This window comes from Colletotrichum navitas (genome assembly GCF_030913465.1).
Source record: "Colletotrichum navitas strain CBS 125086 chromosome Unknown LY79scaffold_91, whole genome shotgun sequence".
NCBI lineage: Eukaryota > Fungi > Ascomycota > Sordariomycetes > Glomerellales > Glomerellaceae > Colletotrichum > Colletotrichum navitas.
This window is the reverse complement of record NW_026850637.1, coordinates 59,955-72,664: the sequence shown is the minus strand read 5'-3', so window position 1 is coordinate 72,664 and position 12,710 is coordinate 59,955. Positions and strand designations below refer to the sequence as shown.

Below are 12,710 nucleotides of genomic sequence, written 5' to 3'. Positions count from 1 at the left end.
CAATCGTCGGGGCCTGACGTCATGTCATCCAGTTGCTATATACAATGTACATAGTACATCGAGTGGCTGCTTGGTTTCTCAGGAGATGTCTGCACAGCCACAGCCACAGCCATAGACAGCTTCAGCCTCAGCGTCAGTCGTCACCCCATCAAAACAAAACAAACAAAGATCAGGTCCATCCTTGCGCTGGCTTGTCCGCCCTTTGCCATCGCCATTCACTACCTGCTCCCACTCAATGGTCAATCGCCGTTATGAGTTCCGACAGCAGTTTCATGGCCGACAGTCACACCCCGAACGCTGCACTTGCTGCTGCCTCATGCTTTCTACAAGCTCTCAAGGACTTGCTCGCTACGCACACAGACGCATTCCCCAACCATGAGCTTGCAGCACGCTTTGCAATCATCCACCAGGACAGCTGCCCAGAACCATCTTCTCCCCCCCAGCAGCGCCTGACACGACCAAGCCAGCAAGCCATAGTCGACATGATTGCTGCATCCCCAGCCCATCCCTCTGAGCGCGACGTCCTCAAGCCTCCACCGTCTGTCAGCCCGTACGCCAACTCTGTCGTCAATCACCAGTACACTTCGATTGAGCGAGCGTTCCAATACGTAGACACACTGAACTGCCTTCTGCGACGGCATCCTGATGCCCCTTTGTACCCAGAGTCTTCTGCCGCCAGAAACACCAAACACCAAAACAAGACAGCCTGCCTCTGCACCCCGCAAACGAATGACCCATGGCAGGACCTGCTCTCCACAGGAGAACAAGCACGCCCCGATGAGTGGAGGACACTGTGGCGTATGGTCAACCTGCTTGAGGCCGGCAACTTCACGAGCGCCATCGTGGCTGACTCATTTAACGCTCCGACAGGGAGCCTACTGCGCAGTGAACTAGCCTGTCTGTTTGCGCTTGTTTGTCGGCAGCTCTCCCGTCTTGATGCGTCTCACTTAGACAAGCCTGACGAATCGGGGGGCATTGATGTGAGTGAACGACTGACGGCGGGTGTCTTGTCGCCCTCAGTGCCGTTTATTACCCCGACAAGCCTGGACGAGTCTTAGCTAACGCTGATGGTTTCTTCCAGGTTGTCATAACGACATTCACGCCCGATACAGTCCGAGTACTCCAAGCCTCCCTGTTCTTAGCCTCGCAGCCGCCGCAAATCCATGTCTACAAGCAGTTAGATAAACCAATGACGAGCGTAACAGGGCCTGAGGTCTCGATAGAATGGCGGGAACTAGTGTCTTGGATGTGCGCCGCACCTGCCGGTGCTACCGCTCCCGAACCTTTCAATGACTCCCTGAGCATATTGAAGCACAGGGAGGAAACAGACACGGCACTAGGGGGCTCGGACTCGTCTCGGTCCACGTCGGCCTCGTCCACACTTTCGCGAGATACCGCAGCTTGATGCGCTTCGGGCTAGGAGCGCGGCACGGCTGGCAAAGATGCGGGCGGGTTGGCGGGGTTGTTGGCGGCAAACCCCTTCCCTTGGCTCGCGGGCTTCGCCCGGGGTGGACAAGGTCCAAGGGGGAGACGACAGGGGGCCGTTCCAGTTCTTGCAGGACAAGGGCGACCTCACCAGGATGGCAGCGTTGGACATGTCGGAACTGCAGGCGTTACGGGCAATCAGCAACGTCACCACAAGGAACATCATGCCCGATCTGAAGGAGGGCTGCGTGTGTGCCCGGGATCAACAGCGTTGGGAAGATGAGAGAAGGTTTTGGCTCGCGGGGTATTGGTGTATGATTACGAAATGACGAAATGATACCATGAAGGATAGATGGATACTATGAGGATGGCATTAAGGGTATTGCTATTTCAAAAGACAGAGGGCAACTAGTCCCCGCGTAAACGCGAAGCCGCTTGCTCCATGGCCTTGAATCCCGCCAACGTCTGGCTTGACTCGTAGCATAGCACCGATCCTATGACGCTGTAGTGCCACAGCTGGTGCGTTGCGTCTCCGAGCTTGGCCTCAATCAACGACAACGGTGTTGACGATGGCGGCGATGACGACGACGATGATAACAACGACTGCAACGCCTTCTCTGGCTCTGCCGATGGCCGTGGTCCAGCTCCGGCACCCGATCCATCCGCATCTCCCCCACAGTCACGGCATGTCTTGGCATGTTGCTGACCATACACAGACGCCTCTTGAGGATGGGGCCATGCTGCTGCGCAGCGGCGAGACTCTCGTCACCCACAACATCAGAGAGCCCGTTCAGGATGCTGCTGAACACTGCCACCCGTTTCCGCACTTGTCGCTGTGCCAGACTTGGCCCGTCCTGCGTCCCTAAGAGTTCTGACATGAGTCGCCGCAGACCTGCCAACATATCGGCCAGCCAGGTCCACAGTGCCCCCAGAGTCCACGACGCATCGCGCTGTTCCCGCATCGCCTCCAGCTCGCTGGTTGGTGCCTCAATCAACTCCCGCCGCAGCCTAGACACGCGCCTAAAGACATATAGGGCGAACCTGACGACCCTTTCTACGTACGCCTTGTCTGCGCTGTCAATGTCTTCGAGTGTCGTCGCAACGCTGTCCTATAATGTTTGCCAGGATGGCCACCCGTCGTCGCCGCCGCCGCCCTGCATGACTTGCATCTCGCCCGAGAAGGCCTCGTGGATGACCGAGTTCGCTACGTCTCCTCGATGGTGGTGGTGATGGTGGCGGTGCACCGTAGGTTGTACGTCAATAGGGATATGAGAGAGGAAGCCTGCGCCCACGTCAATGTCGTAGCCATGTGGGAAGATTCCCCGTACCGTGGGCGTCGGTTCCTTGGTGGGCATGGTGCTTGCGAGGCTGGCGGGACTTGCGGAGCTGGCGGGACTTGCGGAGGGTGACGTTGCTACGCCTTGAACTCCGAACCATCCCACGATGCACATGATTGTAGTCACGGCATACTTTACCGGCCACATCTGCTGCAGCCCATCTAGCCACTAGCCGAGTAGGGCCGCAAACACGCCAAGCAAGACCATGACGGCGACCAAGACCCCGAGGCATACCATAAGCCAGATAACGGCGCGCGACTTGACCACATACAGTACCCCGTCGATAACGCGACGGGATGCTGCAGTGGCAGCAGCGGCGGTGGTGGCGTATGCCGTCCGGTGCGGGGCTTTTGCTTCGGCCGTCGGCTTCTTCTGCCTCGGCGCCTCCTCGCCACTCCTCGAATGCTTCTGCTTTTCTCGCCTCTTGGCACTGGCCTCGCCCTGGCCTCGCCCTTGGCGAGGATCTTCTTGAAGTTGTCGTCATGCATTCTTTTGTCGCTTTCTGTGTGTTTGTGGTAAAGTGAGGTGAGTGTAAGGTAAATAAGGTGAGCATGAAGTGAGTGAAGCGAGTGTGAAGTAAGTATGGGGTAAGCATGAGGTGACGCTTCCATCGCACGGACGGGAAAGTGACACTGTGATACGATGGCTGCGAGCGGGACGGACTGCAATTAAGAGTGTTGTTCATTGATTGACCCGCCAAATACGGATGGAAAAAACGGCCAACTCGGCTACCTAGTCTCTCATACCAGGCAAGTGTGTCATCATCTTGAATGGGATCCCCTCGCGAACAATGCGTTCCCAAGCCAACGAGACGCTCTTTGAATCCTTCTAGACCGCATTGTTGGCTGATTCGTCCGAGACATCTGCCAGATGGGAGGGTCCGTGACTTGTTTGCGTCGAGCTCGGTTCGTGAAGGAGGATGCCAAGGCCCAAGAAATGCCAAGGCTCAAGAGATGGAACGCTGGCGCCTGCCTGGGAGAAAGTCAGCTGCAGAGCAATGACCAGGTTCTCTTGTATCTTACTCTTAGTTATAGGCCATTGATTCTCGTTGTCGGGGTTGTTTTCCTCATCACCATCCGAGTCAAGAACCGAGTTGCCAGAGCCATCATCAGAATCAGACCATCTAATATAGTTCTTGCGGCTCTTGGACGACGATGATGCGCCCTTGCGTTTCCTGCACTTCTCCGAGGAAACGTGGGCAGCTTTGCCATCCACACACTTGTTTGCGAGTTCGTCCCAGTTGTCCCAGTCGCTGTCGGCCTGCTCAAGACATTTGATAGAGTTGGACGGAAGCCCATACCTCGGCCCTGGCGGCAGCCGCTCTTGTTGCTCTGACAGCTGCGACATTCGAACCCAGCCCGTCGGTTGCCACGCAGGGCATCGCGTACCTACAAATATAAGGTTAGAATATAGCCCAGTCTTGCCAGAGTAACTTGGCTAAATGATGGATGGTAGGAATAAAAGAACCTTGACCCGCGACAGCGAACTAGAAGAGGTTAAGAAGCGCCGCGGCTTTGGGCGTTACTAGAAGAAGGAGGTTCGGACCCCACGCTACCAGCAAGATGGAGACGGACCGGGCGGCCAGCAACAGATCAATTAGCCCGGGCCAGTGTGGCGTAGCGTGGCGTGGCGTGGTGTGGAAACAGACCGGGAGGTGGCGGCGATGCTGTGTCTTTATCCTTAACGGCTTTGCCTAACGCCTTTTGAGTTAGCGACGATAGTGATGATGGGTAATGAGCGATTCCAAAGGGAAGTGACGGTACACCTGCTGGCTACCTCCCTTGTTCAGCATCAGGTGTTTCAGCCTGCCCACAACCGGCATCAAGTCAACGCAGTCAAGTACAGTGGGTGCAGTGGGTGTAGTTCAGTACAATTATAGACAGGAAGCACGCACGTCGTCGTTCAAATTCGTGGCGTTGGTTTGATTGCTTCTGTATACGGCCTGCATGTTGGAGGCAACTGGCTGCGCATGGCTTGCTTCATACTGTAGAGGTACAAAACTTGCGAGGGCAACGTTCCTCTTTCATGCATTTGAGCGCAATCTTCTCTTGCGCAGCGTTTCCACGAGTATGACATGACACGAGAAGCACAAACATCGTCGACACATGATAGGGATCTCCTGTAACTCACTAGGTCGTTTTGTGCCTGAGTCTAAAGAGCTTGCTTGGGAAGGTGTGAGAGGGGGGAGGATGTGGCAAAATTTCGCCACAACCCCTCCCCTGTACTTTCCACACATCCTCACTGGTGATGCGCCGCGAGCGCAGCGCCACGCAGTCCAACAAGACTCTTTTTCTACATTGCATCTATAATAACCTTGCAAGTACTAACATCTCTTCACTCACTTCACCGCCACATAATAATTCACTTGTCGCGCACGCTTTACGGTAGACAAGACGAGAGCACTCATAGTCGGGCACTGACTGCAACACAAACCGCAAGGCACACAACAACACACACAAAGACCACGTCCCGTAGAAGCCTGAAATCTGATCAGAGTTGAAAATAAACATGAAACACGCGCCTATAGTATACCATGTTTGAGTAATCGTCGCGCGTTGGACCGCACTTTTCCCTGCTTTTTCTGCACCCTAAGAAATGTCACACCTCACACCTAGCTATCACCTTCCGACCCTCCCTCTTTTGATCCCGACGCCGCCAACTCCTGCTCCACGAGGACGAGCTCGTCTTCCAAGGCCCGCAGGCTATTTGTGCCGAGGAGCCGCCTGTTGTTGTCTCTGGTCATTCGTCCTGTTTCTGCCGTGAGCTCCGACTCGATTGTTCCAATCCTGTTCCGAAGCAGTGATGCCGTATCCTCGTCCTTGACCACCTCACCCAACGCCTTTTGCACGTTTGCAAGCTTCCGTTCGAGTTCCTCTACCGGGTTGGGTCTGGTTTCGGCCATGGCCCAAAGCTGGCGCAAGATCCTTCTGGCGTCGTGCACGGCTGCCCGCGCGGTGGCCTGGCTCGCCTTCAACGATTCATCTACTTCTTTCTGGCATATCTCGATCGAACCAAGAAGCTCCAAAATGCCCTCGCTACACTCCTTGGCTCTGCCGTATTCGAGCTTGGCAAACCCTGACAAAGGCTCCGGCAGGGAAAGATAACTCAGGGCCTTAGGTATCTGGATGACGATATCGGGTTTCGAATTGAACCCCGTCGACTTTTGGTGGGCTGCCCTGATCGTGTCCAGTGCGCTTGACGGCCGGGTTGAGTCTGTTCTTGACGCCAGAAAAGCCGCCAGCAGCCTGCGCCATAAGAGGAAGTCTGTCTCAAGTGGGAGAAGCACCTGGCTGAGGTTGTAAAAAGCGTGGACAGCGACGGCTACCCCACAGTCAGTAGCATTTGTCTGCTGGATGCTTTGTCTCAAGGAGCATCTGAAAGAGGTGTAGAGGGCTGGTGGAATGGGGCCGGACGAACGGAAGCTATCTTTGAGGAGATGTGCAACGCGTGACTGGGCCTCGCTCTGCAATGACCTAATCGCCTGTCCGTTACCGCTGATTGAGTCATACATCTCAATCGTCACATCTGTGTCGTCTAAACTGGCAGTTGCAACTGCCAGGCTCCAATGGTTAGAAGAGTTAAACGGCATGAGTATCTTCACATCCGTTGCCGCCCCCGGCCGGAGCATCTCCTCGAGCTTGAGTGCTGTGCGGCGCTCATGACCGTGTGCCAACTCTTGTGCGGTACACTCAGCGACCAGAGTAGAGTGGGGCAGCAGATCGCTGAGCCCGTGGAGTGTCGCTGACATGACAGAGCCGATGACACAGGAGCCGGAAACCAGGCTGCCGAGAGGGTCCTCGTCATTGGCAAAAGACGTGTTGGGCCGCTTCGATGACGAGGCTACTGGAGAGCCCACGGTACTCTCCTTCCGCTTTCTGCCGATACTCACATGCATCCCTAGAGGTCTGGACTGCTCCATTTCAACGGTGGCCGCCTGGATGAGAGTATAAGAAAAAAGGGGCTCAATACCATAAGAGGCGACATTGTCCTCCGGCACAGTTTGAGCCACCTCGAGAGCCGAGGTATTGTGGACTGTGAAGACGTTAGGAGTAACGAGAGTGCTAGTGGCTGGGAAGCTGGTTGGTGTACAACTACCGGTAGGTTGACCGGTGTCATGTAGGCTGGAAGTGTTGTTAAGGTCTGCAAGCTTGTCGTCGTTATCTAGCTGCAGAGGGTCAAGGCTGTCATCCAAGTCGGAGAAATTGTCGTCTTTCGAGTCAAAGGAAATCTCAGGGGCGAAAGAATCTTTAGGCTTAGATGTCTGGTCAAAGCGTGTTAGTGCGATGGGGGGGTTTGGGCGGACGGAAGAGAGATTATCTGTACCTGTTGTCTCCTTGCTTCTTCGAGCGCTGAGTAGTCAGCTTCACTACTGCCGTCTTGGAAACTTTGTGTGCCCCGGTTCGAATCACCGTCAAGTTCGGTGACCTCTTCAATGATGCTCAGGTTGTGATGATGGCTTAAGTTCAATGATGCGACGCTGTCAACATCGTGACCGGATATATCTGCAGCTAGGAGGTTGGAAGAGTGACAAGGCTCGCCGCTATTTTGCTCAAGGTTATCGGCCACGTTGGCACGAGAGTTCCCAGGTTCGTCGTCGTGATGGACACTGTCAAAAGTGTTGGTAGTCAAAGAAGCGTCGAGTTGACTGTCAAGATGGGAGCCCTGGGCAATGTGGACTAAGGAGTCATTGGCGCCAATCTCGTTGCCCACTGCACTAGAATGGACCTGGGTTGGTTCTGGGGGTTCTTCGAGGCCCGGAGCCTGCTGCTTGGGTTGGGTAGAATCTGAGAAGTAGGTGTTATCAAAACTGATGGGGCAATGTGTGCGGTCCCGAAGGAGGAAGGGCAACAAACCCTTGGCACGGTTGGACTTTGGTTTTGTGCTGGGCTGTCGCTTGCAGGGCGAAGGCAGGTTTGAGCGAAGCTCACCGATCAGTATCACGATGTCGGCGGTGATCAAACCCTCAGCAGTCCTGTTAACACCAGGTTGCGCTTTGCGACTGGTACGGCGGTTGTGCGCTTGACGGCGAAGAGCCTCGTGTACAAAATCCTAATCCTGACACAGCTGGGCCAGGGACTTGAGGGCGTCGAAAAAGCGACGTCCGTGTGTCGTGACGCACAACAAGAAGAGGCCAAGGGAAAGGTCGATGCCCCAAGTATCGCAGGCCTTGCGCAGTTTGGGCAGGCAGCGCTCGTCGGGGTATTCGAGAAAGTCTGGAACGCAGCCGTTGGCGACGTAACTGGCGACTTGAAGAGGAAGCTTGGCGCGTAGATCGAGGGGGTCGACTTGGCTATCGGCGGTAGCTCGCGACTCGATGTCGAAGAAGCGGCGGGCGGTGGAACGATTGATGTTTTGCGCGTTTGCGAAAGCCTCGGAACACGAGCGGATGAAATCATCGATGTCGGCTGACCAACGGTCCATGTTCCGTCAAGGCCGCACAGAAAGAGGACTGTGAAATGTTTGGAAGAAGAACAAGAACCCAGCCAGCCGTATTGCAGAGGAGGGCTTTTGTGGGCTGCAAATTCAACGAGAGTGTTGGGGAGGACAAACAAAAAAGAGCAAGAAATGTACAAGAGGAGCAGACGTGGATATGGTGCGGGTAATAGTGAGTGTGAGCCTTGAATGAAGCATCACCTCGGAAGACGCGTCAGTCGACGATTAATTATGTACACGCGAAAGGAAAGGGGGACAGACAAGTCGTGACATCTTGCTCGTGCTTGATTTGGTGCTTGTCTGCTGGACACACGCGGGGAAAGAGTCAACGAAGGATGCTGCTGCACGGGCAGAAGGAGGTGCAGAATGAAAGCTCTTGCTTGCACTCTAAATTTGGCTGTCGCGGTCCTCTCCAACGCGGCGACAAGCAGAAAAAGGGAGGAGGGAGGGCGGCCGTTGCAGAGGCAGGAACCTACCTACCTGTCTGCTCGGGTAGGAAGGTCTTTTGCACGCTTGCCTGCCTGCCTCTTTCCCACAGAAGGAGGGAGACACACAGAGTCAAGTTAGCAGACTTGCTGGCTGACTCATGTGGGCTGACTTGGCAGCGGCAGAAGGAGGATATGGATGTGTTGATTTCAAGAAGGAACAGACAGGTGGTGACAAAACTCGGTGGTGTTTTCGCCACCACCTCGGCGTCGCTGTTACCTCTTTGGGCATTCATTCAATAGCCCGTTCGGCATTACCTAACTATGGTCTTCTCGCGTCACCAACCAACTGTGTTCAGACCCTCTTCGTCCGTCTCCTGCCACAATCAAGTGAGTTCATCCTCTAACTCCTTTCTTTTCCCTCACGCGAAGCTGAGCTAAGCATACCTTTTAAAGGCTTGCGAGTGGTGATGTATGTATGATGAATACACACTAATGCTAGTGTAGAGGGCGTGTTGCATGGCATTATAAAGAAGAAACAGGGGGTACAACCGAAACCTAAGAATACATATATGGTATATAGAATTATATCCAGCGCTGCCGGAGTGCACGGGGAGGATGTGTCAATGTTTCGCCACAACCTCCCAATCCCCCCTCCCCACCCAACAGAGAAGATGTGGCAATTTTCGGCCCAGCCCACACCACTGCCACCACTGCCACCACTGCCACAGCACCGCGCTAGGAAAAATACCAACACAGGCAGAGGCTGCTGAAGCAAGGGTAGAGGACAGACACGAGACCATCCTGTCCACAGACATGGACTGCGCACTCTTGCCCGGGCGGTTGCCATCTTGCTTGTGGGAGGATGTTTACGCTAGGTTTTGGTTGAGGAATCATTGTAGTAGACGTCTTATTTCTGATGGGAACCACTGCATGTCTCCATGCATCATTAGTGCACATTTAGACGAGAGAGTTTAGGGGGGAGGAAGACGCAACGACGGGAGGACGGTACTTATAAGCCTAGACCAAGACACTTCACCCTCAGGGCCAAGAGAGATGGATAGATTCAGGAATTAAGAGGGGAGGGGGAGGGCTGGTGAGTCGTCTGCGATGAATGGCGACACCGCTAGTGGTGGCGTCATTGGCGAGCGATGTTAAAGCGATGACATGTTTTAGAATGAAGGCGTCAAGGAGCAATGATGGAGGACAATGGCGACAGCGATGGTATTAGGAAGGGAGCCGTGGCAGCGAGCGGTTATGGTGGCTCACTAGAGCCGAGAAAGAGGCGTGGATTGACGGGAAAGGGCATGTTGACGGAGCCTGGAAGGTCAGAAGATGTGTAGGCGCGCCAGAAATGCCAGGCCATCTAGGCGGCCCATCACCGCCTAACGTTTTAGGCGGCTGTGTGCCATGGAGGGACGGCATTGCAAAACCAAAAGCCCAGCTAGAATCACAGATACAAACACACGCCACCGGGGCATCCTGCATCATCTTCACCATGGCGACGGTAACCTGGCGACAATCGGAATGCTCGACGTTAATGGCCATATACCTAATCTGCCCCTTGGAAAATCATGATTCTCCGATAGAAGGCCGAATCTCGGTAATGTATATATATTATCAGCAACCGATACCATGTCATGTTGGACAGCAAACTCCCCCAAGCCCCAAACCCAGCAAACAATAAAATACGGACTACCTCCCCCCATAAAGTCCTTCCAACTCTACTCCATTATTAGAAACCTTGCAATCATCCCGAGTCTTTCGAATGGCTGGCTGTATAGACGCGCCAGCTCATCATCTTGTCGGCGGAGTTCTGTTGTGATCTTGTGAAGCGCTTCCTCTAAACCGGTTGTACAATTGAGCAACATTTCCTGTTGGAAAGGCGTGGGGCTGCACCAAGCCGTCTCTCTTTCTTGGCGCTGTTGCCGCTCCGCACGTCTCTCATTGGTTGTTGCGAGGTAGGCCGCGACATCAATCTGCTTCAGCATGGCGGCTGCCCGCTGGGCGGCGCCGTTTGCCAAGCTTGCAATCACTCATCGGATCGCAGACAGTGTAGTCGAACTGTAGGCATCGAGTCTCGTGAGGTCGGCCTGGATCATGCTCGAAAGCGCTTGTGCCTCGACTGCCACAGTAGTAACGCTGCCCCTGAAACGGGCGTATCGCCCCACTGGTTCCAAAGCCTGCAAGACGGCTGGTGCGGGTGCTTCGACTCGGTCGTCGCTTAGATGTGGCATGCTGTGGTCCCAGTCGGTGACTTTGCCATTGATGACTTGTGCCATCACTCGCCTCTAGAATCGGCAGTCGCAGACGTTTGCAAGCGCAGAATCCAGCCAGTGGTTCTTTATCCACTCTGTTGTTTCCAGAAGGATATTCTGGTCGTTGTCCGTGAATGCGGTGTAGTCATGTCGTTGCCGCTTGGGATCTGGGTCAGCCATCTTACCAATGGGAGATGGAGATGGGGCTCGGCCTTCCGGTTCGACCAGCGAAACGACAACAGTGTCGCTTGGATACTACTGATCGATCGGGGCAGAAGTCCCTGGCTCCTAGGCGCTCGGTTCGTCATCAATATCACTGCTGATGTCGGGTTCAACGTCCTCATCTGGGGAGCTGATGATTTAATTGTCGTCAGGGTTTATTAAAGGCGAGCTAGGGATAGATTGTCGAAACGGAGGAGGGCTGTGGATTAGGGAGTCTTTTCGTTTTTGAACTCGTCAAGGTCACCTTGTTGGAACGCGAGTATCGAAGGGGGGCTGGGATTCCTGGGAAGAGTTCGCTAAGAAACAAGTTTTACTGCTTGTTACCGTTGCACATCCGGTCGGGGGCTTTGCAGGCTCACGAGGAGAGACAGGCCAAGGCTCGGATGGCATCTGCTTGAACCGAATGGCCCACAGCCCTGCGGGAGGGCTGGGTTCCTGACGATAGGGACACACAACCTAACGATGGCAGCCTTCTGTCGACGGCGACGGGAAATGGAAAAAAAAAAAAAAGAAGGAGCGGGCCTGCTGATGTGAGCGTTTACGTGTGTTGGCAATGAGACCGACCATCAAATGACGAGAGAGTTTGTGATGGTGTGGCGGTGCACGGCGGCTGTATTGCTGCAGAAAGATGTTTAGACGATCTGGAATGACGGGGTCTTAGGTACGGAGCTACAAGAGTCAAGTGGCCCGGCCGCATCACGCCTAGAAAAGCTGCCACACCCAAAAGCTGCCACACCCAAAATGCGCCACATCTAGAAAATGTGCCACACTAGAAAAGCTGCCACGCCTACATTACATTGTGGCACATGCAGCAAGATGACTGACTGGCTTTACAGAAGGCAGGAACTGTGAAAAGGAATCATCCTATTGACTCTGAATGACAAGCTTTGCTTGGTCCACATTGCCCAGTGATACGTCGTTGACGGTCGCCTCAATGGAGTCGGGAGATCACCACCGTTTGGTTTGGAAGCGTTGACGCAGTCCATACTTGGCTCCGGGCCTTCTGCCACCTCCCTCCCTGGCCTGTCCAGTGACCCTCGCTCCGCCTTGGCTCATCGCAAAGGTTTATCGAGAGCGACGTCCGGACCGTTCTCGAGGCCATCACCCCCCACCTAAGCGAGGTCGAGAAGCCGTCTGGGCTTTTGGCGGTGGGAAACGTATCTAGGCAGTACGTATCTCTGTTAGTGGAGTGGCGGGGAATAAATCCACGGGCCCCACATCACTCACTACAGGCTCGGCCTGGTACCGTTGTACAATGTACTCTGGATTCGGCCTAGGTCCCTACAGTACTGGGTCATTAATGTTTGAACAGCAATGAGGGTCACATGATGCATTCGTCACATAACCTAGAGCTGAGCAAATCGGTTATTATGATATTTTGGTATAGATTCCTTATAAGTATGGGTCGCACGGAGGAACCGGAGCTGATTGATTGGTCCCGTTATTGCTGTTCAAATATTAATGACCTAGTACTGTATATACTACACGGACCGGCGGGCGGTTTTGGTGGGAACATCAACCAGCGCCATACTCGACAGGACCTCTTTTGCGCCAGAGCTCCTCACCCACGCCAGCTTGAGCTCATCTGGCAGGTCCTCGACTCGGGATGA

At 54.4% G+C, this 12,710-nt stretch overlaps 5 protein-coding genes across 5 annotated transcripts; 2 read left to right on the top strand and 3 right to left on the bottom strand.

Annotated features, from left to right (window-relative positions):
• Positions 1-162: 162 nt before the first annotated feature.
• Positions 163-1,886, top strand: LY79DRAFT_568445 (uncharacterized protein). The gene is made up of 2 exons (XM_060558966.1): positions 163-980; positions 1,082-1,886. Exons 1-2 carry the CDS (start codon positions 252-254, stop codon positions 1,403-1,405), a joined length of 1,053 nt encoding a protein of 350 aa, XP_060409105.1. The 5' UTR covers positions 163-251; the 3' UTR covers positions 1,406-1,886.
• LY79DRAFT_411058 (uncharacterized protein) lies at positions 1,764-2,687 on the top strand. The gene has a single exon (XM_060553094.1). It carries the CDS (start codon positions 2,122-2,124, stop codon positions 2,653-2,655), a length of 534 nt encoding a protein of 177 aa, XP_060409104.1. The 5' UTR covers positions 1,764-2,121; the 3' UTR covers positions 2,656-2,687.
• Positions 2,688-3,298, bottom strand: LY79DRAFT_411055 (uncharacterized protein). Its single transcript, XM_060553093.1, has one exon. The coding sequence runs from the start codon at positions 3,244-3,246 to the stop codon at positions 2,719-2,721; it is 528 nt and encodes a 175-aa protein (XP_060409103.1). The 5' UTR covers positions 3,247-3,298; the 3' UTR covers positions 2,688-2,718.
• Positions 3,299-3,441: 143 nt separating this feature from the next.
• Positions 3,442-4,397, bottom strand: LY79DRAFT_568441 (uncharacterized protein). The gene is made up of 3 exons (XM_060558965.1): positions 4,230-4,397; positions 3,785-4,150; positions 3,442-3,734 (listed from the first exon to the last, which is right to left on the bottom strand). Exons 2-3 carry the CDS (start codon positions 4,107-4,109, stop codon positions 3,709-3,711), a joined length of 351 nt encoding a protein of 116 aa, XP_060409102.1. The 5' UTR covers positions 4,110-4,150; positions 4,230-4,397; the 3' UTR covers positions 3,442-3,708.
• An 842-nt stretch (positions 4,398-5,239) lies between these two features.
• LY79DRAFT_697519 (uncharacterized protein) lies at positions 5,240-8,275 on the bottom strand. Its single transcript, XM_060564855.1, has 3 exons — positions 7,882-8,275; positions 7,086-7,734; positions 5,240-7,023 (listed from the first exon to the last, which is right to left on the bottom strand). The coding sequence occupies exons 1-3, from the start codon at positions 8,181-8,183 to the stop codon at positions 5,374-5,376; spliced, it is 2,601 nt and encodes an 866-aa protein (XP_060409101.1). The 5' UTR covers positions 8,184-8,275; the 3' UTR covers positions 5,240-5,373.
• Positions 8,276-12,710: the final 4,435 nt, after the last annotated feature.